The 24543-nt window shown below is 42.0% G+C and overlaps 2 protein-coding genes and 1 long non-coding RNA gene across 5 annotated transcripts in view; 2 read left to right on the top strand and 1 right to left on the bottom strand.

The window, feature by feature from the left end:
* kremen1 (kringle containing transmembrane protein 1) overlaps positions 1-24543 on the bottom strand; it is a 91234-nt gene that overhangs the window by 36635 nt on the left and 30056 nt on the right. For all 3 annotated transcript variants that reach the window (XM_067439400.1, XM_067439399.1, XM_067439401.1), the window contains one exon: positions 7100-7262. In XM_067439400.1, coding sequence (XP_067295501.1) covers positions 7100-7262 — 163 coding nt within the window. The remainder of the gene's footprint in view (positions 1-7099; positions 7263-24543) is intronic.
* Positions 14234-22013, top strand: LOC137072165 (uncharacterized). The gene is made up of 3 exons (XM_067440382.1): positions 14234-14353; positions 17362-18444; positions 21756-22013. The coding sequence occupies exons 1-3, from the start codon at positions 14234-14236 to the stop codon at positions 21756-21758; spliced, it is 1206 nt and encodes a 401-aa protein (XP_067296483.1). The 3' UTR covers positions 21759-22013.
* The window catches only part of LOC137072036 (uncharacterized), a 1673-nt gene continuing 748 nt past the window's right edge, over positions 23619-24543 (top strand). The window contains exons 1-2 of the long non-coding RNA XR_010904595.1: positions 23619-24147; position 24543. The exon at position 24543 is cut by the window's right edge and continues 157 nt beyond it. This is a non-coding gene — a long non-coding RNA (uncharacterized lncRNA). The remainder of the gene's footprint in view (positions 24148-24542) is intronic.

Raw genomic sequence — 24543 nt, 5'->3', positions numbered from 1 at the left:
CCCAAATGTTTCCAACTATTTGTAAATTGTGAGAAAATTGCTATTTTAACCAAGGAGCCGGGACGTCTGAGGGAGTCGCCTGTCAATTGCGTCGTATCTTTGTTACCCTCAGGTTTCGGTTTTATTTGGCAGAAGCGCTTTACTCTTAGCAATGTGAACAAGTGTCACAGCAGCAGAGCAATGTTATTACACAGCAGAGTAACGTAATAACATCATTTTAAACACTGTTAAATGTGTCTAATATGATAAATAGAACTGCGTTATACTCATGACCGGAAAAGCGGAAATGGCGGCAGCGACTGTGTCCCCCCATCATAATAAAAGTCCCGCTGATCTAGAGCTGTGTGTTGCGTAACAATCGCTCCAGAGGCCTTGCTCAGCTCCTCAACGCTCAGTCCTGCTCTGCTTCATACTACAGTAATGTTAATAATTGCATCTTTTTTCCCCACAATGTTTCAAAACAAAAAATAGAAGGCTTTCCAGTGTGACCACAAATATCAATGTGACACTAAATCTGACGTGTAAGAACAATGTGTTGAGCCATTATGGTTTATTGCAACACTCTCTAGCTCTCCTTTTTTGCTGTTCTTTCTCTCTAATTTGTTTCAGCATTACTGGCCATCTGAACTAAGAAAAAAACAGCTGTTCTTGTCTGGCCTGCGTTCAAAAGCTTTTCTTTAATAACCGCTTTCCATGCACCATAATCATAAAGTTTATGATAAACTTTTAAAATTCTGGCATAGAGCTATTCATAAAAAACTGGGATTCTTTAACAACAAAAGCGTGTAAAATCTATAGTAGGGTAAGGCTGAAAATAGCTTTTTCCTGAATGCCAAACTCAGCCACACTATTAGCCCGCTACAGCTAACCAGTATCCAAAGCAAATATGAGCGAGGGAAATTTGCCTAATATGCTCAAAGCCATGCCTGGTCAACATGGCAAACATATGCTACAGCAGGAATGAAACTCAAGTATGAGCCTGTGCAAGTGCTGATACTTCTAATTCAAATAAAAATGACAAAACAGTCAAATAGACAATCATGTACTTTAATGTAGCTAACAAAGTTATTTTATGCAGCTTTTAGTTGGGACAGAGTCCAACACTTGTCCAACACTTTTGAGAGACTGTTTGGTTGTCAGAGTCTATTGTATCTATATCACACATAGACAACTCTTGCGGCATTACGCGTCAATTCAACCACAAGAATTCAAGCCTGTCTCACTGAACTGACATCTAAAAAAAGTGGATAACAAACCATTCAATTTCACAGCCAAGTAAACAACAGTGTAAACAGAAAAGGCACAAATGCTTAACGGTTGCTTGCACTTTCGCTTAAGCCAAAGTCTTGACAGATTGAGGGTGAAATTAAACATTAAAGTTTCTCTAAGAAACAACATACAAAGCAGTAAAAAATAACCAGCTTCTCTAAAGTCAACAATGGTTCGTAGCAGACCTGCATTGTTTCCCATGGGCCCTCAACACACGATAACTAAACTTCATTTAAATATACTAACATACATTGTCATGCTAAAGTATTGAACAAATTCTGAAAGTAAATGGCGAAACAGTGATTGAATCATAATTCAATGTTAGTATTATAACACTAATTTACACTGAATACAGAATACTGAAAAAATGTATACAGTGTATGTTCATCACATTTACGTAGCATGGTATTTACATGGTGCTTTAAGATACTTAAGATTAGGGCATTACACTTGTACAATATTCTCAATATATTCTCATTTTAACTTTTAACAACATTTGCGTGCTGTAATGAAGGGACATTTTAGTAGGCTATTTATTATATACAGTAGGTAGGTCTACGATATGATTTTGAACGGGTCATTGAGGGAGTCAGTTCTGAACAGTTGTGTGAATTCAGAATGATTCACTGCAGTCTGAATCCAAACGAGTGATTCATTCACAAGTGACTTTGAATCAGTTTTTGTGAATGTTTTTGACAGACCAGTTATTGGTTCGTGAATCAACCATCACAACTCACACTGTGTTTTGTTGCTCCGTAATATTTGATGAAACAGCATATGGATGGATAAAGTTTTCCAGAATAGACGGACGGAAGGGACAGACAGACAGACAGACAGACAGACAGACAGACAGACAGACAGACAGACAGACAGACAGATAGACAGACAGATAGATAGATAGATAGATAGATAGATAGATAGATAGATAGATAGATAGATAGATAGATAGATAGATAGATAGATAGATAGATAGATAGATAGATAGATAGATAGATAGATAGATAGATAGATAGATAGATAGATAGATAGATAGATAGATAACTAGATAGATAGATAGAAACCAAATAGTATAAATACACATTCTTTTTCTTTGAATGGGATTTATCTTAATATGTTGAATAAACATTGCTATTTGTGTAAGGTTTACGATCGCTCTATCTCTAAGGAGGTGTAGAAACAGGTGATGGTGAACAGGTCTGAGAGGAAGCTGATGAGTTGTAGACCTTTCTGTCTGAATTTCCAACATTCATAGTTCCTTCTATTCACAATTAATAGGACATTTCCTCTATGCCCCTCTCAATGTTTTCATAGCTATTTTACAGCACACAATAAAGATGAAATGTGAGGGATATTAGGACTTGGCACCTTCATTTCTCTCTATTTCTCTTTCTGGCTTTCTCAACATACCAAGACTGCAGCTCTTTCTTTCAAGTCAAATGGCGTGTAGACAAGCTAACAAAGAGATGCAAAAAGTTTATGACATCATTAAGGAAACACACACACACACACACACACTTACAGCTTTACTAGAAGCATTCCTCTCTCTTACAAGTAACTGAAACTATAAAAACATGAGCTACACAAATAACATGTCATATCATTAAAAACATACACCTGTCTCTCTTTCTCTGACTCTCTTTAATGCTTTAAATAATCAGATGGATTACAAAGCAAGATGGATGGAGGAATGGATCTTGTGAGGCCAAAAACCTAAAGTCTGTTATGACACAAAGACATTCCTACATACACCCAGCAGACATAACACCATGCCACCGTGTGCCTAAAATCAACACTGGTGTTCCTGACGGCGATCTCCCCCTTTTCACTTAATCTCTGTCTGCCGTTTTGAATCCGGCTTTCACTTCCCATATCATACAGTCTGCTGGAGCTGCTCGCACACACATATACGGAGTCACCTCTGCACTCATGGTAGAAACAGCAATAGGCAGGCAGTAAATGGCTGTTCATAAAAATGAAAAATCTGACATCAGGCTGCATGGTGACATTTCTCCAGCCTGGCCTTGTTATGTTGTAGGTGTTTTTTCAGACTCTTTTATTGGTTCAGAATGGTAGACAGCTAAGCAACCAGCAAATAAGGCTGGTTTAAGTGATTTGTCTAGATCCAAAAAGGAGGAAAATCACCATCAAAGTACCAAACCAGTAGTCATATTCCAAGTCATTCAATTGATATTCAGTATGTGACACAAATGTATGAAATTTTTCACCAAATTGAACTGCAATTGGCCTTATTTTCGTTCAAAACTGGTGCGTTCATGCTACATATGGAAAAACTTTGTTCAGTTTACTAGATAACTCCTTTTGTGAACTCATTTCAAACTCCCTCTGCACTCGATAGGATAGCGCTACAACCAACCAGAGCAACGAAGGTGAAACAGAGCTTGTTGATAGATTAAACATTCACCGTATCCGGTCAGCAAAACTCCGAAGACATCTTTCCTTTTTAAGAATGACTTCAGTGCCGCTCTTTGTTCTTTTCTCAGAGAAAAGCTTAACTCCAAGTCTTCCAGAATCGCAGTCAAAGCTGATTCGAAAGACCGCCGCCGTTCGCCAGTTTCTGTGTTTACTAGAAGCAAGCAAACGCAACTCAGCCATCGTCATTATGGCCCCGCCCACCGACTCTATACACGATGTGATTGGTCTGGCAAGAGTTAGGGGATTACAGCTCAGAAGGGTATTGAGAGTTGCTAGACCACACTCGTGGGCAGATTAAATTTGCTGCCGCTAGGGTGCGTCTAGATTTCTAGGCTAGGTTATCTTCTCATTTGTAAGTCTATTGGATAAAATGTATAAATCTGCTAAACAATTAAATGTAAATGATTTGGGGTGAACTATCTCTAAGTATTTACAAGAGCCATCTCCTTCTTTGTGTTTTCTGATCTCACTCCAGTTTTTATCGTCAGTACGAGGAATGATATAACAGCTGAGGAAACTGTGAGAACTCCAACAGATTTGGCTACTCAGCCTGAAAAAAAGATTTTTTTTTAATCAAATTGACACACTTTATAAACAGAATAAGGTTGCAATATTGTGTTACACATGTGCCTGAACCAAATGCTTCAGCAAATTGTAATCTATCTTTTTATTAGACATCGATCAGATTAAATGTGTTTATTACTGAAACAGGCCTATGACAGTAACGTTTTGTTTCTTGCATTGTGGGTTAGCATGTGCAGCTAGAACAAATATGAAGCCGAAGAGAAAAAGAGGCTATCGGTCATCCAGCCTGTCGCTCTGCTACGTTTGTTTTCTGTACAGAGGGATTTGAGGCGACTTTGCAAATGTAAACTCTTCAAGCCCTGCTGAGTCCTCATAATGGCACAAAGAAAAAAATGGACCACAGTCAAACACTGCAGTGTGACTTTCTGAGCAACAACATGAGCGCAAATGCTTCTTTCCAATAAGATGAAAATAATTGAATATTGTGGTTTAAGCACTAAATCGGTTTTAAGATGCTCAAAGATGTAAATATGGTTCATGGCCAAAGACAGAGAAACTTTCAATGAATAAAACATCTGAAATGTTGAGGACAAGGAGTGTGAATGTTAAAGAATGTGGAGACAACACTTACTCTCTGATACTGAAGAATGTGTCAATAAAATTCTTATATCACATTGCCAAAATTACACAATGTCCCTCACAATTTTGCAACAATGTCCCTCTTGGTCATTTTCTCTTAAAAAATACATTCTTCTATTTAAAGGAACAGTTCACCCATAATAATTCTGAATCTTAATCCCAAACATTCTACGTGCATTAAGTACCAGAAAGGTTTTATTATGTTTTTTGGACATTGCACTGTACCATGCTAATCCCATTGTATATTTTCGAAGACCTTTGGAGTAATATGTAAATATCATAGCATATGAGTACTTTTTGTAAAGGTGTAAAAAAGGGTGTACTTTTTGTAAATTCTGCTAATTTGTATTCATCCTGCAACTTTATACATATTAGGGGCTTTCACACCAGATGATCCTTTTCATAGGTTCTAGAACTAATGGCGGAAGTACACTCTTTAAAATAAAGGTGCCAGGAAGAACCAAAAATGGGGTTGTGTTGCCATAGAAGAACCATTTTTGGTTCCCCAAAGATCCGTTCTGTGGAAGGTTCTTTAAAGAAACATTTTTTTCTAACCATGTTCTTATTAGTTCTAAGAACTCCTTTTTGGGGGGACTAAATTATCACCTACTTCAGAGCAGGGTCTAACCTGGCACAATAGGAACTACCAGTGACGTAAGTTGGTCATATATGCATGCAAAACACTGGCACCCATCATTTAAAAACAATAAAATAAAAAAAACTGTGTGCACACACAGTTTATAGCCTATGTACAGTAGTTACTCCACAAACTAACTCAACGAACATGGAAAACAGTGATAGATGGACCTCTAAACCTTTATCCTTAGGAAAAAAATGTAACCCAACGGGGACCATGCAAAACATTATGTTTATTTCTGATAATGTATCTGCTAACGACATTGGACCAGAGGTGGACAGTAACTTGAGTACTGTACTTAAGTACACTTACTTGAGTACTGTACTTAAGTACACTTTTTGAGTATCTGTACTTTAATGGAGTATTATTTTTTCTGGAAACTTATGACTTTTACTTCATTACATTTGAAAGACAAATATCGTACTTTTTACTCCACTACATTTCTATCAAGGTCGAAAGTCGTTTCTGTTGCAACTCTGAAAGTCGGTGGATGATTTTTTCCTTCTTTAAAAGGTTTTTTGTTGTTGTTGTTGCAGACAGTCTATCTATCAGGAATGACTCTTATAGTCATATACAGTTCCCCAACTTTTTTTGAACACTGATCTGTTCATAGCACAATGGAAGAAGACGGTTCTTAGGCTCAAGTGTGTGCACCCATAGCCATACTTTGAAAGTATGTTTCAGTTTTTAAAAAAAATCAAGATTAGTTTAGTTGGCATACACTTGGTGCATGTCTTATAAAATATTAAAAATATAAATGTCTGGGAGAAAGAGAATGGTAAAGTTGGGAGAATATCACGTGTATCAGTGTATTGGATCCGTGCATTCGGCCTTAAAGTGACAGCAGCTTTGTAAAGAGCTTTGTAACTTATATACAAGTATTTAAATGAGTTTAAGTTAGTCGTATGGTAGTATGTCAGATGGAGCATCACTGAATGGCTTAAACCATGATGACAGTGTGAATTTATACAACAATAATAAAATAATGCATTGGCATAAAAAAGGAAATTTACTTTTATACTTAAGTACTTTTGAAAACAAATACTTTTGTACTTTTACTTGAGTAAAAATCTGTTTTTACAACTCTCACTTGTAACGGAGTAATATTTGACCAGTAGTACTTTTACTTTTACTCAAGTAATAGAGTTATGTACTTTGTCCACCTCTGCATTGGACATCAACCACATGGCAAGAGGTAATAGTTTTTCATATAATGTCTATTTTCTTTGTATAATAATTCTAATCTAATAACGTATTATGTAGGACAGTTAAACATATTGCAAACTAAAGACAGATAATTGGAGTGCTGTGTGTTCAGGCTCTGGCATTCTCAGCGCTGTCAAAATAAATGTCCGCCTCACCATCAAAATAAAAGTCACAACAACAAGCTGTTTCTTCTGGTGGTGTGAATGCAACCAGGAAACAGCCCTAGGGAAATATTTAGTTTTTGGGGAACCACCCTTGTGACTAGTTCCTATAACTAGATATTACTAGATATTATAACTAGAATTACCTGGTGCAAAAGCCCATTTTGTAAATTCTACAGAGCATCCCTATTATTTTGCTTTCCTTTCAACCATGCACTATTTGGCTGACCTGCAAAAGTTGTGGGGTCCAAGGCCTCCTTCTCCATTGGGGTATTTGAGAGTGTTGTATGGATGTTGGAAAGTCTCGTTCCAGAAAAGGCACGGCCTCCCTCCTTGCAGGCTGGTCTGGTTCTGGCGGCCTCTGTAGTCCTCTCCATTTGCTGTATAACACTCTAAGAGACAAAAGAGAAAATATCCTTGAATATTTACTTTAGTCATAATGGCACAAATACCAGTAAATTGACTAGCGCAAACCTTAGTAAATCACCTTGCATTATACATTTAAATAATCTCCTCCAATAAATTTTGCATCTGCAAGGTAAACTCCTACAAATGCATATGCAATAATGTCAGCCTGAAAAATATAAGCTCAGACATTTATATTGAAAGGGCTAAAACTTGTTGTATGAACACGGGAACAAGACGCAACTTCTCAGCACACTACTGTTAAAAAAAAAGACAAAATATCCCAGCATACATTCAACAGATTTTTTTTATTATGAACATAAGACTGACATCTAATATGTTAAAATCTCTCACAATAATATAAGAACAACATCAATGAGAACAAACATACTGTATGTTTACGTTGCTACAGGAGGGCCGCTGGGTGAAGCAGTCATAGCCATGTTTTATTGTGAATAAAGCACAGTGATTGGCCAATCAGAATCAAAGACTGGAACTAACGCAAGCGGTTAGTAAATCTGGCACTAAATAAGCATTTTTTTGTGAGGGAATATAGGGAGTCACACTCAAACTATTATAGTAATTTGTTATTGCATCTGTTAGCATGCAAGTCTGCTGTCCCAGGATGAGTCATAGCTCTACAGGGAAGAGACGAGGGTGATTAATGATAACGGAAGAAATCAACCAATTATGATTCAGGTTTATGATTGCGTTCATGCGATATGACCTGTCAGCAAACTAATTCCATAAGCATGCGACAGTCAGGTGAAATGACAATCATGCTATTTACCCTTCCGTGAACCCCTAGCAAAAGTTAAACTGCAAAAAAAATCTGGAACGCAACCATATGGACGCTTTTTCATCAACCGAAAGCAACAGAGACTTTTGCACAGTCAAAATAAACAAGAGGGTATCCATCAAAGGGTATCTGTTGGTATTTCTAAGCTGACTTCAAAGCCTCTCATTTGGACTGAGTTCTGGTTTGAATGAGGAAGCTGGTATGTGGTGAGAGCGTGGATTTAAACCCTGGCTTTCATATGTGAGGTACCTCATAATCTGATAACATCTCCATTCTGATCTGCTCTCCAAGATCTCCAAAACCCAGGAAAATGAAAATGTGGGAAAATAGCATCCCATGAATGAATATTAATGATAATAAGTAACAAAGCAATTTCCATTGCAATAATGTTCTGGATGGTTGTTTACAGGGTCAAGTCAAAAGTTCTGGTTCCTAGATATTCTCTGGGCGTTTTTCCCCCACTCGCTTTATACGCACAAATGCAAGAATATACTTCATAATAAGTCAAGTATTGCAGACATTTCCAGCATTTTGGATCACAGTGAAGATTCTGAGATAATTAGCCTCTGTTTTCCAAGCTGAGTTGCCTGGATGGACCAATGATGTGGGTCGAGCCCTTCCTTCAGGGGATGAGAAGGGCATCATGCACCAAATCAAAAAAACCACACAACCTCCCTGAACAAATTTTCTGAACGGCATTAATCAAATGCAATTAACATACCCCGGGCAGGACTGCCTGAAATGAGCACTCACTGATAATCATTTTGATTTGTGTGAGGCTTGCTTGCCTCAAAAAGGGCAAAGCTTTCCGGTGGCTGGCAAAAAACGGCTCATTTGAGCATAGGGTGCAGCTACATATGTGGTAGGACATTTGTGCTGTTGCTCGCACAACTGAAACAGTTGTATCCAAAAAAATACAGCCGTAAAAGCCGCAGAACTCTTGGATAGTGTCCAGGCAGCACTGTGGAAGTCATGCTTGCTGGAATCAAGAAGAAAGAAAATCAGGCCCTATTAAAATGTGAAATCACAGGCTTTGCTTTTTGGGTGTCATGTAGATTTTAATTAAAGTCATGCAGGTGGCAAGACTCTGAAGAAAAAAAAACCCTGCTGGGACATGAATCCTGTTGGTTTTATTGAATTACTTACAATTAGGGCTGGACGATTAATCGAAAAGTAATTGAAACCGAAATGCAGAACCTCTAGCCGACGTAATTTCCCCATGTCAGTTATTTTGTTTTTATCCTGTTAATAGCCTACTTTACCGGTGTTTAGTTATGTGAAAGTTTGTAAATTAAATGCGTTTAAAGGCTTGCCAGCAGAGCCTCCCCAAGGCATAAGCGAACTAAGCGGCAGCCAGGGGGCCCCCAAGAGCACATGAAATGACTTTTACTGCATGTTACAACTTTAGGGTTAGCTTCAACTAATTAAATTGAGAATGGGTGTGCAAATTATCAAGAATTGACAATAATCAATCATATTGGTGATTGGCCCCCAAAACAAATTCTGTGTTGGGCCCCATAAAGGCTTGGGCTGTCCCTGATTGCCAGTTTGAACATTCAAGCAATTTTACACAATGCAAGAACAACAATATTGACAACATCTCAGTTCAGTGCTCACATGCTTTTTTCTGTGAGACAGAGAGCCGAGTCGCGTCATGTCTCTGACAACACGCGAGCACTGAAGCCTGATCACTTTCACATAAGTTCTCAAGAAAGTTTGTCAATCGCATGTGTTTTAAGGCCTGCCCGATTGAACATTAAATTGATTTTAGACGGTCGGATGTGTATTATTGAACTAACACGCTGATATATTACGGCAAACGGACACTCATAGCCTAAGACAGTAGCTCGCACATCACGTGAAGATTGCACATTCGGGGACGCTGAAACTCTTTGTCACTATGCATGGAAAAAATGTAATGGTACTGTGCTAATTTAACTGTATCTAATTTACAACATACAGTAATCTGTAATAAATGTTATGAAATGTTAATACTTTTTTATTAGAAAAATACAAACATTGTCAGTGAACTATGAAGGCAAAAAAGAGCAAAATACTCTTCCATTAATTGTAATCAAGGTAAAATGTTCAATTAATCTAGATTTTGATTTTAGGTCATATCATCCAGCCCTACTTACAATAAACATGTTTTTTTTGTTTTGTAAGTTACCTGCATAATTGCAATATTAATATGAGGCTCATTATTTATTAAATTTTGCTCATGTTGGTCTAAACATGCATGAGCTTTTCTTTTTGCTGAAGACCATGGACAGACAGACAGACAGACAGACAGACAGACAGACAGACAGACAGACAGACAGACAGACAGAGATAGATAGATAGATAGATAGATAGATAGATAGATAGATAGATAGATAGATAGATAGATAGATAGATAGATAGATAGATAGATAGATAGATAGATATATAGATAGATAGATAGATAGATAGATAGATAGATAGATAGAGACAGACAGACAGATAGAGACAGACAGACAGACAGACAGATAGAGACAGACAGACAGACAGACAGACAGACAGATAGACAGATAGATAGATAGATAGATAGATAGATAGATAGATAGATAGATAGATAGATAGATAGATAGATAGATAGATAGATAGAGACAGACAGACAGACAGACAGACAGACAGACAGACAGACAGACAGACAGAGAGACAGACAGACAGATAGATAGATAGATAGATAGATAGATAGATAGATAGATAGATAGATAGATAGATAGATAGATAGATAGATAGATAGATAGATAGATAGATAGATAGATAGATAGAGACAGACAGACAGATAGATAGAGACAGACAGATAGACAGACAGACAGACAGACAGACAGATAGAGACAGACAGACAGACAGACAGACAGACAGATAGATAGATAGATAGATAGATAGATAGATAGATAGATAGATAGATAGATAGATAGATAGATAGATAGATAGATAGAGACAGACAGATAGATAGAGACAGACAGACAGACAGACAGACAGACAGATAGAGACAGACAGACAGACAGACAGACAGACAGACAGACAGACAGACAGATAGATAGATAGATAGATAGATAGATAGATAGATAGATAGATAGATAGATAGATAGATAGATAGATAGATAGATAGATAGATAGATAGATAGATAGATAGATAGATAGATAGATAGATAGATTGCGGTTAAAGTTTATGGCAACATTCATCCAGAAACACTGGCAGTGAAAGGCAGCAGATTAGCATTCATAAAGCATGGCAATAAATAATGCGTGACTGGGTGGTGCTGTCATTCCGTTAAGGGTCGGTCGATGGCTTCTGCTGTCGTGTGGAGCTCAGGGAGTTTACGGCACATTGGAGAGTCACACATCTCCCAGAGCAATCATGATTTCCTCTTTGTAATCTTGGACCAAGTTACTGCCAGCCAAACCATGCATTACTAATGGGATGGACGTCCTTCACGCCTACTGTCCGCACAGCACATGACTCATTATTCCTATTTATGCTTGATGCTCACCTGCACAAGGCAAGACACCTGAAGAGCAACTTTGCTGCCCCTGTGATGAGAAATAACCATCTACTATTGCATATCGCATCGGTGTTGGGCTACGAGCCCGCAGACATCTTGCTGCTGTGGCTAACCTCGGCAAAAAAGGTTTCCAGACGGGATGGCTGAAATAAGAAGGCCCGGGGAAGGGTAGCAATTAGCAGCAACTTAACTTGATGTGGTCGGCAGGCATCGTTAAGTTGCGGCGGTGTAGGGAAGCAGCGAGTAGACTGGGAAGAACCAGATAAGAAGGTCCATCATCGAGATGAATGGGTAGTCAAAACCCAGTGTGGGTTGTTGAGCGGCGTTCAAAGAAACATAATTTCTGGAAAAACTGAAACTATTTGCACTTGTAGTTTCCTGAGGATGAGCTTTCATCCTTCTTTTAGTTGTAATAATATAATCTCCAACTGTTTCTCACTCTGTCACCAAATTTCCCCCTGTATCGCCATGCGATGCCTTTGTTGTGGTCGGATCACAGGCCTTGATGGGAAACAGAGCCTTGGCCGCATGAAAGAAAGGAACGGAAAAAAAACACTATAAAATGCAAGTACATCAACAGAAAAAGAAGCTCGGTTCAGGAGGAAGGGAGGAACCGCCTCAACAGAACCAGAAACAAGAGGGTCTTAAAAAAAACGGACAGAAGTGGATTATTTGCAAAGACTTACTTGCCCTGTTATTATATGTGCAAGGATTCATTGCTAATTGCTTCCATATTGAGTTTGCAGATGTTCTCATCTTTGTAAAGGACAGAGAGACACTTTGTAGATCTGTGATCAGTACACACATATTATAAAATAAAATTAATTCATTAATTAAACTATATTAGTTTGTGTCAACTGAAAGCACTAGAATTCAGTAGGCCAAATAAACTGTATATGTATAGTGGCTATTTGCACAAAGTCCAAATAACAATAGATGCTATTTACACCCAGTAAACTAGATTATAGTGAAAATAGCATATTTTCTTAAAGATAATTGCTTTTTACACTAAGTCCAAATAGCAATAGATATTTACACTCTTAGCGATCTGTGATATTTACACTAAGTGCAAAAAGCTGCAGATTCTATTTATTTAGTGAAAATATTCTATTTACACCATATAAAAGTAGCAATTCTTTGCAATATAAATAATAATTACATGTAAATTATACTTTATTTTGACAGAGACATACTATTTGATTCTCAGTATTGTTGTACGTTAACAGGATGCAATAATAACATAGAGTTTAAATGATTATATTTATTAAAATTATTAAATGGATGCAGCTTTAAAGGTAGAATAAAAGCCCTCCCTACTCCTGCCCCTAACCCTACCCAATAAAGGCTTTTATTATTATTAAACATTTCATTAGACACTTTCTTTCCACATTTAGAAGATTTCCTATTTTGTATTAAAAGTAAATGCCTTTCCGATGTAATTTGTGATGAAAAAAAAAAGAGAAGCGCAAGCTCTGCAAAAGGTGGATTCGAACCCGGGTTGATCGTGTCAAAACATTGATCCATTACCCAAATGCTTTACTGATAGCACCACCGATGACACTGAATTACATGTTTTTAAATGTTGGCACAGCCAGGCATTGTCAGGCGGAGCTAGTGCAAATAGCTCTTGCCAACAAGACACACTATTTGCACTTGGTGTGAATAGACACTCCGATATACTTATATAATGCAATTAACGCACCATCCATTTCTTATATCATATATATATATATATTTGATAGAATTTTTTTTTTTTATATCTATATTTGATAGTTATTTTTTCCCAAAACAAGAAAATAATTTTTACTTGTCTAGTAAATGTTTCTAAATGTAAGAATTTTCAGATATTTAGACTAGAAACAAGAAAAAAATACTAAGTAAGAAAAGCATTTTTTGCAGTGTAGTAATCATGTGTGTTTGACAGGCTTTTGGTGCGCGCTCAAATGAAATGTTTAACTGGCAAGGCTTTAAAACACGGCTAAACACCCCCTGAATATTTGCTCAAATCAGCGTGTAGACTCACAGGCACACTCAAACAGAGCCGAAATAAACAGAGCGGAATATTTAAAACTGAGAGAAAAATAAATAACTTATTTAATGAAAAAAACACAAAAAACGAAATTCACAAGTGCGTATTGAACCCTGAATGCCGTACCGAACGGATCAATATTATATTGAGAATTGTGCGACCCTAGTGAATATCCTATGTGACACACACAACACACTCATATGAGCAGTCTTAATGAACTTGAAGAGCTGTGAGACGCGCGTGACATCGTGTCAGATCCGCGTCACGTTCGCCAGCGGCAGATCTTAAAGTGACAGCAGACTAATAAACCAGTTGATCTGATGTCTGTCACTAATGTGAATTGAAGAACAAAGTTAACAGATGACATTCTAGCTTTAATAAGGATTTGTCTATATTTAATTTATGATTTATGCAGTTAACAAAGGTGCTTGATGTCCAACAGAAGAAAAACTCTTCCGATTTTGGATGACATGAGAATGCATACATGGGGGTTAAAACCATAATACACTCAAAGCCGGTTTCACACTGTATGATTTATAATAGTCCTTTGTGACTGTTGCTTGTCAGACTGTATAAACATAATCCCTGCTGTGAGCCATGCCACACTGTAGGATCTCAGATGTCATTAATGTCAGGCTGTACGGCAGTCAAGACACGTTAAAAACGGACACACGTCCGGAGTTTTACATCATTCATCCGGTGACACATTCGGTGACTGTGAGCTGCATTTATACGTGGGATATAAATGGAGGCTTGGGAACATCTCTAGAATTCATTTTGATCATGGCTTTTCTTAAAGGTTTGTTGTTGTCTCGCTAATTGCATCATCAGGTTATGAGCTCGATGGTGTCATAAGAGAAGTCGCACTGCACGACTGTGTCTCAAAACTTCTGACACTGCCAGAAGTTCCTTTGAGGTCAAATTTGATCGCAATGGTCATTAAGAGGATGTTGGCAAACATGTCAGACAAAATATACAGATCTAAGAATCTTCACAAAACTTGTCTCAGACGGCCAAATCATGGCCAAAACCTCACAGTATAAACCCGGCTTGCACTGGGAATAATTTTAGAAAACTTTCTGAGGTTATTTGCATAATAAAACCCCAAATCTTGCAGGTAGGCTCTATGTCTCGATGACTAATGCACAGGGTGGGAGGTGATGTAATTCAACAAGACACTGTGCTTCCTCTGGGTCTCATTCTGTGTCACACTGAATGGAGTGAGGAGACAATGGCAGAGGCTAAAACAATTTCCCACTCCAACTAGCTTTAGCCAGCCACAGGCTCTGCTGAGAACGTGGCAGGCCTATGAGACAAGCAGAAAAAATAATTATGTAAAAAAGAGACAGTGCCAAACCATCTGCTCATCCACCACATCATATGAAACACTCACCGACTCTATCTTCAGGGGGGTGTGCTTTCAAAATGATCAGTCAACAATTGGACAAACTTCAACTATAACACCACTTTAGGTCTTGCTGCAAAAGCCTATGTATTTTCAAAAGCAGTTCCCATTAAGGGGACATGATTTCAAGAGATGCATGGGTCATGACACATCGCTTCTGACATGTCCCCACCAAAGTGGCCTATTAAAGTGCTTCTCAAATGGTGGGTCATGACCTTAAAATGGGTCACAGAACTGTTCTGACAGGACTGCTCTGGGGGAAATACCATGCTTAATGCAAATGATAAACTGCAACTGTCCATGTAAGCATGCAAAGTTTGGATAAAATAAATAGGTTTATTTAAATCTATGGTATTTTGGCACAAATTCACTTGAAGCTAGCCAAAATAGATGCCATTGCCAACCAGGTTATATTTGCATCACATCCATTCATCCTTAGAAACTGTGAACCAAATTACACAAGGAAACCAAATATATATAACTAATATATAAAAATATATAACTGATATATGACCATGGCCGATATTTGCAGTTTAACTTGTCTTTAGTTTAAATATTATTAAGATATTATTAATATTATTAATTATTATTTTCATTATTAATCTAGACTACTTTAAATAGGTTCACTCTCAAGAAATAACATAGTTATGCGATGACCGCAATATGTTTTGTACAGTATAACATTGTAGTTCTGAAGCAAAACCAGTCCAGAGTGAACTAATTTTACCTGGAGCTAATATCTTCTTAACTTCTCATTTAAAGGGGTGATGAATTGAGAAATCAACTTTCCCTTGAGCGTTTGATATATAAAAGATCATGGTTATATAAGAATATCCTGTAAGTTTCAGAGCTGAAAACTTCCTTGTTAGTCAAAGAAAAGCTTTTATAGACAGCAGGCTCAGCAAACGGTCCTGCGCTTCATACTGACGTCAGTGCGCGTCAAAACATCGCCTCTACAGAATCTACAGCGCGTCTAATCCAGTAGCCTCGCCAACCGACTCATGGAGGGCTTGTGCTAGCTGGTCAACAACAATTTCATGCCGAGGAAGATTAAGATATTGCGCTATTCCTGGTTGTGGAAGAACACAGTCGCTACATAAGCTTCCTTCTGATCCTAATATTAGAAATGAGTGGTTGAGATTCACTGCGGGATCGTTTGTAAACAAATTTCTGGTAGATGCTGGATTTGGATCCGAAGGACACATGTGACTAAAACGTGTTTTTATATGTAATATTATTGCATTGTTATAGATCATTTAGCTTATGTGTACGTGTCTAACAGAGCATACCTTTATTAGCATGCTGGACTCAGACACGTATGGGCCAGGGCTTGCAAAGCCCGAATCTCTTAGTATTCCGTTCTTGTCCTGCTATTCTCTCTCTCTCTCTTTCTCTTCTCTCTCTCTCTCTCTCTCTCTCTCTCTCTCTCTCTCTCTCTCTCTCTCTCTCTCTCTCTCTCTCTCTCTCTCTCTCTCTCTCTGACATCTGAAGGGCGGCACGCGCGCCGAACGTGTATGTGTGTGCGTGCAGTTCGCGCTTATATCGTCCGATCTTGCGGGCTATGTGTAATATAAAAATAATAGTCCAATCAATCGTGGGTCGATGAGAAATAAATCATTGTGTTTGTTTGATAAAGACGCTTACGAGCCCTGTGATCGAGAAAATCATTCTGGTTGTTTTTTTTCCCCTCATTCTCTCCTCTCCCTGAACTGACAGGGGAGCTTAAGCTCATTAAATATGCAAATATTATCCAATCCTAGCCGTGGGCATTTACTTCCAAGTCTCCAGTGAAGCACGCCCATCAAAACCCAGCGTTCAGGAGAGAGCCTCAAAACCAGTGTAAAAGAGGCTATTATTATTAGTTATGATATTTGTGGCAAGGGGGGCGTGGTTCAGCGAGGTCTGCAGCGGGAGAGAGGGCCACGGGACGAGCGGTAAGTGAGTGGGTTGGACGCAGATTAATAACACCTGTCTCTTGTTCTAGTAATGAGCGCGGAGACGGGATAAAACACCAGCGGAACCGGAGACCGAGGAGAGAGAGAGTCGGACTGTTGGTGCGAGACACTGAGTTTACCGGAAGCCGGAAGTGCGTGACCCGGAAGTGATACAGAGACTGAGCGATATATGAGAAAACAGACACACGAAGAAGTGTGCACGTTTGTGTTTGAGTTAAGAATAAAAAGCATCAACAGTCCTGCCGACCCCCGTGTCCTCTTCCTTCCTTACCTTATCGAACTTGTTACACTGGTGCCGAAACCCGGGAAGGAAGCAGGACAGAGCCGCCGCCATGACAACGCCCTCCGCCTCGCTATTTGCGGAGATCATCACCTCCCTCGCGGTCCTCCACCAGGAACATCATAAGGCATTGCTGGACCTTCGGACCGAACAGGAGCGCCGCTTCGAGGCCATTGTCCAAGGCCAGCAAGAGGACCGCGAGCAGTTCCGGAGCTGGATGGACCGGGAGGTTCGCGCCGAGGCCGCTGGGCGGGCCAGCGCACCGGTGCACGTGCCCCTACAGAAGATGGGGCCGGAAGACGACCCCGAGGCCTTCGTGGATCTCTTCCAAAAAGCCGCGGAGGCCTGCGGGTGGCCCCGGGCACAGTGGCCGGTGCGCCTCATCCCACTTCTATCCGGCGAAGCCCAGGCGGCCGCGCAACATCTACCGGTTGCGAACCTCCTGGACTACGACGACCTGAAGCGGGCCATACTTCAGCGGGTCGGCCGGACCCCAGAACAACACCGCCAGCGTTTCCGCTCCCTGGAGTGGGGCGAGTCCGGTCGACCCTTCGCATTGGCCCAACAGCTCCGGGACGAGTGCCGCAGATGGCTGCTGGCCGGCGGCAGCGACGTGGACCATGTCGTCGATCTGGTGGTGCTGGAGCAGTTTATCACTCGGCTCCCCAGGAAGACCGCCGAGTGGGTCCAGTGCCACCGGCCCACGTCGCTGGAGACGGCCATCAATTTGGCGGAGGACCACCTGGTGGCGTGCCCGGGGGTCGGCGCACCCCCACTAACTTCTCCCTCTCTCTCTCCCCCTTCTCTCTCTCTCTCTCGACCTGTCCCTCTCCCCAGGTCCCGCCCTCCAGGCCCTCCTCGCGCTCCCCCCAGAGGCCGGGGTGGGATGGGCCTTGGACCGTCTGGGAGTTCGCGGGTCCCGCCCAGGGGGGCGGGGCCGCTGGGGACGGGTAGTGACTATGGATCCGGTTCCGCCCCCTTTCCGCGCTCAGCCTCCAACCCACTCCCCGCCGCCGGGGCGGCGGGTAGGCCTGGGCTGGCCTGCTGGCGGTGCGGTGATCCGGATCATTTTGTGGACCGATGTCCGATGATGGACATCGGAACAATGATCCGGATCCCGGACGTCCAGCGGACCACCCCCGATCAAGCAGGAGAGTACCAAATTCCTGTAAGTATCAAGGGGGGTACATATCAGGCCTTGGTGGATTCAGGATGTAACCAAACCTCGATCCATCAAAGCCTGATTCAGCCTGGGGCGTTGGATACAAGCCGCGTGGTTAAGGTGCGGTGTGTGCACGGGGATGTGGTGGAATATCCGGTTGTCCCAGTCACGATACAGTTTAGGGGGAAAAAGCATAGTGTTGAGGTGGCGGTTAGTCCCCACCTCCGGCATCCGCTAATTCTGGGGACGAATTGGCCCGCCTTTTCGGCGTTATTGGGATCGTTGTGCGCGGATGCCGCTTGGGGAAACAAGGCTAGGAACGGGGCGGTGCGAGTGCAGGTTGGCGAGACTGACACGGGGCCCTTGGGAACAGCTTCAGAGGAACCGAGCGGGGTTGAGAGACTGATTCTCTCGGACCGCGATGACTTCCCTCTGGAGCAGTCCCAAGACGAGACGCTAAAACATGCGTTTCAACAGGTCCGCACTATCGACGGTCAGTCCCTCCAACCCGCATTGCCCGTCACGTATCCTTATTTTGCCATAATTAAGGATAGGTTGTATCGAGTGACCCAAGCCGCTCAGACAAAAATGGATACAACCCAATTGTTAGTACCAAAGAGCCGCCGGGAAATGCTTTTCCAGGCGGCTCATTCTAACCCGATGGCGGGCCACCTGGGACAGGCGGCCACGCTGAATCGTTTAATGACCCGATTCTTTTGGCCAGGCATTTATGACAATGTGCGCAGGTGGTGCGCGTCTTGTCCTGAATGTCAGTTGGTGAACCCACTGGCCGCCCCAAAAGCGCCATTGCGCCCTCTACCATTAATGCAGGTCCCCTTCGAGAGAATTGCGATGGACCTCATCGGGCCATTAGAACGATCCGCACGCGGGCATCGTTTTGCGCTAGTTATCGTGGACTACGCAACACGATACCCGGAAGCAGTGGCTCTCCGCAACATCTCGGCGAAGAGTGTTGCGGACGCACTGTTTCGTTTAATCTCCCGGGTGGGGATTCCGAAAGAAATCCTCACTGATCAAGGCACGGCGTTTATGTCACGCACGTTAAGCGAATTGTACGGATTATTGGGCATTAAATCCATTCGAACCAGCGTCTATCACCCACAAACAGACGGCTTGGTCGAACGATTTAATCGCACTCTTAAATCCATGATCCGTAAATTCGTACAAGAAGACGCCAAAAATTGGGATCGGTGGTTAGAACCCCTCTTATTTGCTGTGCGCGAGGTCCCGCAAGCCTCCACGGGGTTTTCCCCCTTCGAGCTTCTCTACGGGCGTCAGCCACGGGGGGTGCTGGACGTCCTACGAGAAACTTGGGAGGAGGGGCCTTCGTTGGCCAAAAACGAAATTCAGTACGTCATGGACTTGCGAACAAAACTCCACACATTGGGGCGGCTATCTAGGGAGAATTTGTTGCAAGCCCAGGACCGCCAGAGCCGGTCATATAACAGGGGTACTAAACTGCGCAAATTCACACCGGGAGAGAAGGTGCTCGTTCTACTCCCAACCTCGAGCTCAAAATTAATGTCGAAGTGGCAGGGGCCGTTTGAGGTCGCACGGCAGATAGGAGAGCTCGATTATGAAGTGATACGATCCGATAGGAACGGGGCACGTCAAATATACCACCTCAATCTGCTGAAAAAATGGAATGAGGTGGAATCGGTGTTGTTGGCAACGGTGATCGGGGGGAGAGGATGATCTCGGGCCAGAGGCGAGCATTAAAGCGCAATCAGTCGCGCTGGCCCCTGGGGGAAATCACCTCTCACCGTTACAACTCGCTGATTTATCGAAGTTGCAAGCGGAGTTCGCTGACGTGTTCTCGCCCCTACCGGGACGTACCGACTTGATTCAGCACCATATCGAGACCGAGCCGGGCGTGGTAGTTCGCAGCCGGCCGTATCGCTTGCCTGAACACAAGAAAAAAGTAGTTCAGGACGAATTAGGCGCAATGCTCGACATGGGAGTAATCGAGGAGTCCAACAGTGACTGGGCGAGCCCGATAGTTTTGGTCCCCAAAACGGACGGCTCGGTCAGGTTCTGTGTGGACTACCGCAAGGTGAACGCTGTGTCGAAGTTCGACGCGTATCCAATGCCACGGGTTGACGAATTGCTTGATCGGTTAGGCTCGGCTCGATTTTATTCGACACTGGACTTAACAAAGGGCTATTGGCAGATCCCCTTGTCTCCATTGTCCAAAGAAAAAACAGCTTTCACCACGCCGTTCGGATTACACCAATTTGTCACGCTTCCTTTCGGCTTGTTCGGGGCGCCCGCAACCTTCCAGCGACTCATGGATAGGATTTTGCGTCCCCATGCTGCATATGCTGCTGCGTACCTAGATGACATAGTGATTTATAGTCACGACTGGCAGCGGCATATGCAGCATGTGAGGGCGGTCCTGAGGTCGCTGAGGAGAGCGGGGCTCACGGCCAATCCGAAGAAGTGTGCGATTTGGCGGGTGGAAGTAAGGTATCTGGGCTTCCACTTGGGTCATGGACAGGTGCGTCCCCAAATTGATAAGACTGCCGCAATTGCAACCTGTCCGAGGCCCAAGACCAAAAAGGAGGTAAGACAGTTCTTGGGGCTGGCGGGATATTATAGACGGTTTATACCAAATTATTCAGACCTCACCAGCCCTTTGACTGATCTTACTAGAAAGGGGCTACCAGATACGGTCCAGTGGACGGAGCCGTGTCAACAGGCTTTTACCCAAGTAAAGGCTGCCCTATGTGGCGGGCCGCTGTTACACTCCCCTGACTTTTCTCTCCCTTTCTTGTTGCAGACTGACGCGTCGGACAGGGGGCTGGGCGCAGTCCTGGCCCAGGAGGTGGAGGGGGGAGAGCGGCCGGTGCTGTACATTAGCCGTAAGCTCTCCAAGAGAGAAGCTAAGTACAGCACCATAGAAAAGGAGTGTTTGGCCATCAGATGGGCCGTTCTCACCCTCCGCTATTACCTCCTGGGGCGGGAGTTCACTCTCTGTTCGGACCACGCTCCTCTCCAATGGCTCCACCGCATGAAGGATACCAACGCGCGGATCACCCGTTGGTATCTGGCTCTTCAGCCGTTTAAGTTCAAGGTGGTCCACAGGCCGGGTGCTCAGATGGCTGTGGCCGATTTCCTCTCCAGAAATGGGGGGGGGGGGCTGCAGGCCGGACGGCTCCCCGGCCTGAGTCGGGCGGTGGGGGTATGTGGCAAGGGGGGCGTGGTTCAGCGAGGTCTGCAGCGGGAGAGAGGGCCACGGGACGAGCGGTAAGTGAGTGGGTTGGACGCAGATTAATAACACCTGTCTCTTGTTCTAGTAATGAGCGCGGAGACGGGATAAAACACCAGCGGAACCGGAGACCGAGGAGAGAGAGAGTCGGACTGTTGGTGCGAGACACTGAGTTTACCGGAAGCCGGAAGTGCGTGACCCGGAAGTGATACAGAGACTGAGCGATATATGAGAAAACAGACACACGAAGAAGTGTGCACGTTTGTGTTTGAGTTAAGAATAAAAAGCATCAACAGTCCTGCCGACCCCCGTGTCCTCTTCCTTCCTTACCTTATCGAACTTGTTACAATATTTTTTAATGTGAAAACTACACAAAGGTCATTAGTTGACCTCAGACAACAGTATTAAAAAAAATTAAAAAGCCAGTTCATGACAGCTTTAAAAAAACATACTTTAGCGGGAGATACTGTAAAACTCTGGCATGTTCAGATTTACAGCATCTCAGAGTCAAAGGTGCTCCAATATTAACCTGATTGAACCTTCTCTTACCTCACGTATGCAGTGTGCACATTCAACCTTATTTCCTTTAATGGGAAAAGGAAGCAGTGATTGCTGCCTTTGAAGGGTATAAATAGAATGAGAAATGCCTTAAGGCAGTCAACAGGTGATTCTACTTGCAACTTTCCTAATTCATTTCAAAAGACTTTTATGATAAATATTTATCAAATTGCATGGGAAAAAATTAATGCATGTCCGGAATGACAAAGGATTAAATTATGACAAAATGTTAATTTCTGGATAAAATTTAGCTTTTAAGGTAAAGGCCATTTGTTTTATAAACACTTGTCATACTGGTTGAAGCTCACTTCACAACTTGATAGCAATCAATAATAGAACTGGTATACATTTTAAAACATGTACATATACACTGTCCGGCCAAAAAAAGTTGCTGGTTAGATTTAAATTGCTTAAGAGTTAAGGATTGGATCATTATTGCAGGGATTTTTGTGTTTCTAGTGCATTTTATATGTTTGTCAACAGTTCTTCTAACCCTAATTGATGGATTGTGCTTTTAATTTTTTTAAACAACCATGTAGGAAGACACATCATGGCCACATTCACCTGCTTTAATGCTATTTCCATCAAGATGTGCATCAGTTTTTGGTCCAGATCTTGTACTGACAATGCAAGAGTCCAACACATCTCAATACTTTCAATGAATTAAGGTTCTGGACATTTCATGTGTGAATATGAAAAAATGAAAAACCATTCATTTTAAGCCTGATGAATCTTGACATTGTCATCTGATAATACTGCCATGATGTGTCTTCCTACGTGGTTTTTTAAAGGGGGGGTGAAACACAGTTTCAGTCAATCTCGTGTCAATCTTGAGTACCTATAGAGTAGTTTTGCATCCTTTATATCTCCGAAAAGTCTTTAGTTTTATTATATTTATAAAAGAAATATAGGCTGTATCGAGTCTTTCCGGAAAAAAACGAGCGCCCGGAAGCGTATCGAGTGGGCGGAGCTAAAGAATGACGAGCGCACAAAGCGGTGACGTCCTCAAGCGTGGAGAAACTCATGGCTATCGTTCTCAGCTAATAGATATATGATCCAGAATCATTCCGAGGCTGAAATAAATTGAACAGGAGAAACAGCAACAGCAGGACGTCCGTCTCTGTGGTATGTACTGTGGCCTGTCAACATTTGTGTGTCTTTACTCGCAGTTTATGAGGACATGATTCGGTTTATGGACTATTTTATGCGACTAAACATTAGCCGTGGCAAGCAAAACGGTTTTGCACGTCAGACTAGTGTAACGTTATACATAGAACAACAATGGAGTAACCTTTAGAGCATCTGAATGACAAAGCATGCGATCGTGTCGTTTACTGATGTTTACTCACGCAACGATAGCCAACAGCATCGACATTTGAAGCAGTTTTAAAGGCCGGAACACACCAAGCCGACGGTCGGCCGTCGGGCAGTTTTTGTGCGTCGGCCAACTAAGTTTCCTCGGTGTGTTCCACACAGTTCCACGCCGTCGGCTGGCGTTGGTCCTCGTCGGCTGTTTTTCAGCCGATTCGACATGTTAAATCGGCGTCGCCGCATGTCGGTCAGTCGGGACATATGATCGTTCTGATTTGCTGTTCAGCTAGCGAACCAGTGCACGAGAAAATAAAACGGAAGTGACGAAGCAAGTAAACGACAGAGTCAAGAGGGAACACAGAACGCCTGTCTCCTCCATAGACAGTAAAAGAAAGGTGTCGTCTCATTTGATTATATTCCTCATTACGATACATTTTAACACATGTTAATATATATGGCTGTGTAGACCGAGGCAAGTGAAGACAAACTGATCAGCATGATCCAGCAAAGGCCAGCTTAGTATCACACTACGGGAAAATGTTAACGTTATGTCAACTGTGTGGCGAAAGCAGAACTGTGGCGTGAGATCGCAAATAAAGTTGTCATGTCAGGTAAGATTTCCTTTTTTGCAATAGTTTTTTCTTCTTCAGTAGTCCATATTTTTTTAAAAACTGCATGTTAGATTGTTGTGTGCAACTTACATCTTTGCACAGCAGTTAATTTCACATTCAAAATGCATATCAAAACACTTAATGCATGTCTTTATGTCCAAAAGCAATGATAAATCCACAGTTTAGCCCTCATATATTTCGGTTGTACTAACTGTGTGGAGAGTTTTGCAAAAGTGACCTAAATGTATTGAGAAATGTGTTCTAGCGACTGTAAAAAAAATGCTGTCATCCAGAATACATCCAGTTAATAGTAGAACAAAAATGAACATTACAATAGCCATGAAATTGACATAACTCAGCGTAATGTTTTTTTTTTTTTTTTTATTGTCCCTCAGA

Source organism: Pseudorasbora parva, chromosome 3 (assembly GCF_024679245.1).
Source record: "Pseudorasbora parva isolate DD20220531a chromosome 3, ASM2467924v1, whole genome shotgun sequence".
NCBI classification, from domain to species: Eukaryota; Metazoa; Chordata; class Actinopteri; order Cypriniformes; family Gobionidae; genus Pseudorasbora; species Pseudorasbora parva.
This window is presented reverse-complemented; position numbering and strand designations above follow the sequence as displayed.

What these genes read in the sequence shown, in the direction of transcription:
- LOC137072165 (XM_067440382.1), top strand. Translation starts at nt 14,234, where the DNA reads ATGCCACACTGTAGGATCTCAGATGTCATTAATGTCAGGCTGTACGGC. An exon ending in CGGTGACACATTCGGTGACT is followed by an intron (nt 14,354 to 17,361) that starts GTGAGCTGCATT and finishes CTATTTGCGGAG; the next exon opens with ATCATCACCTCCCTCGCGGT.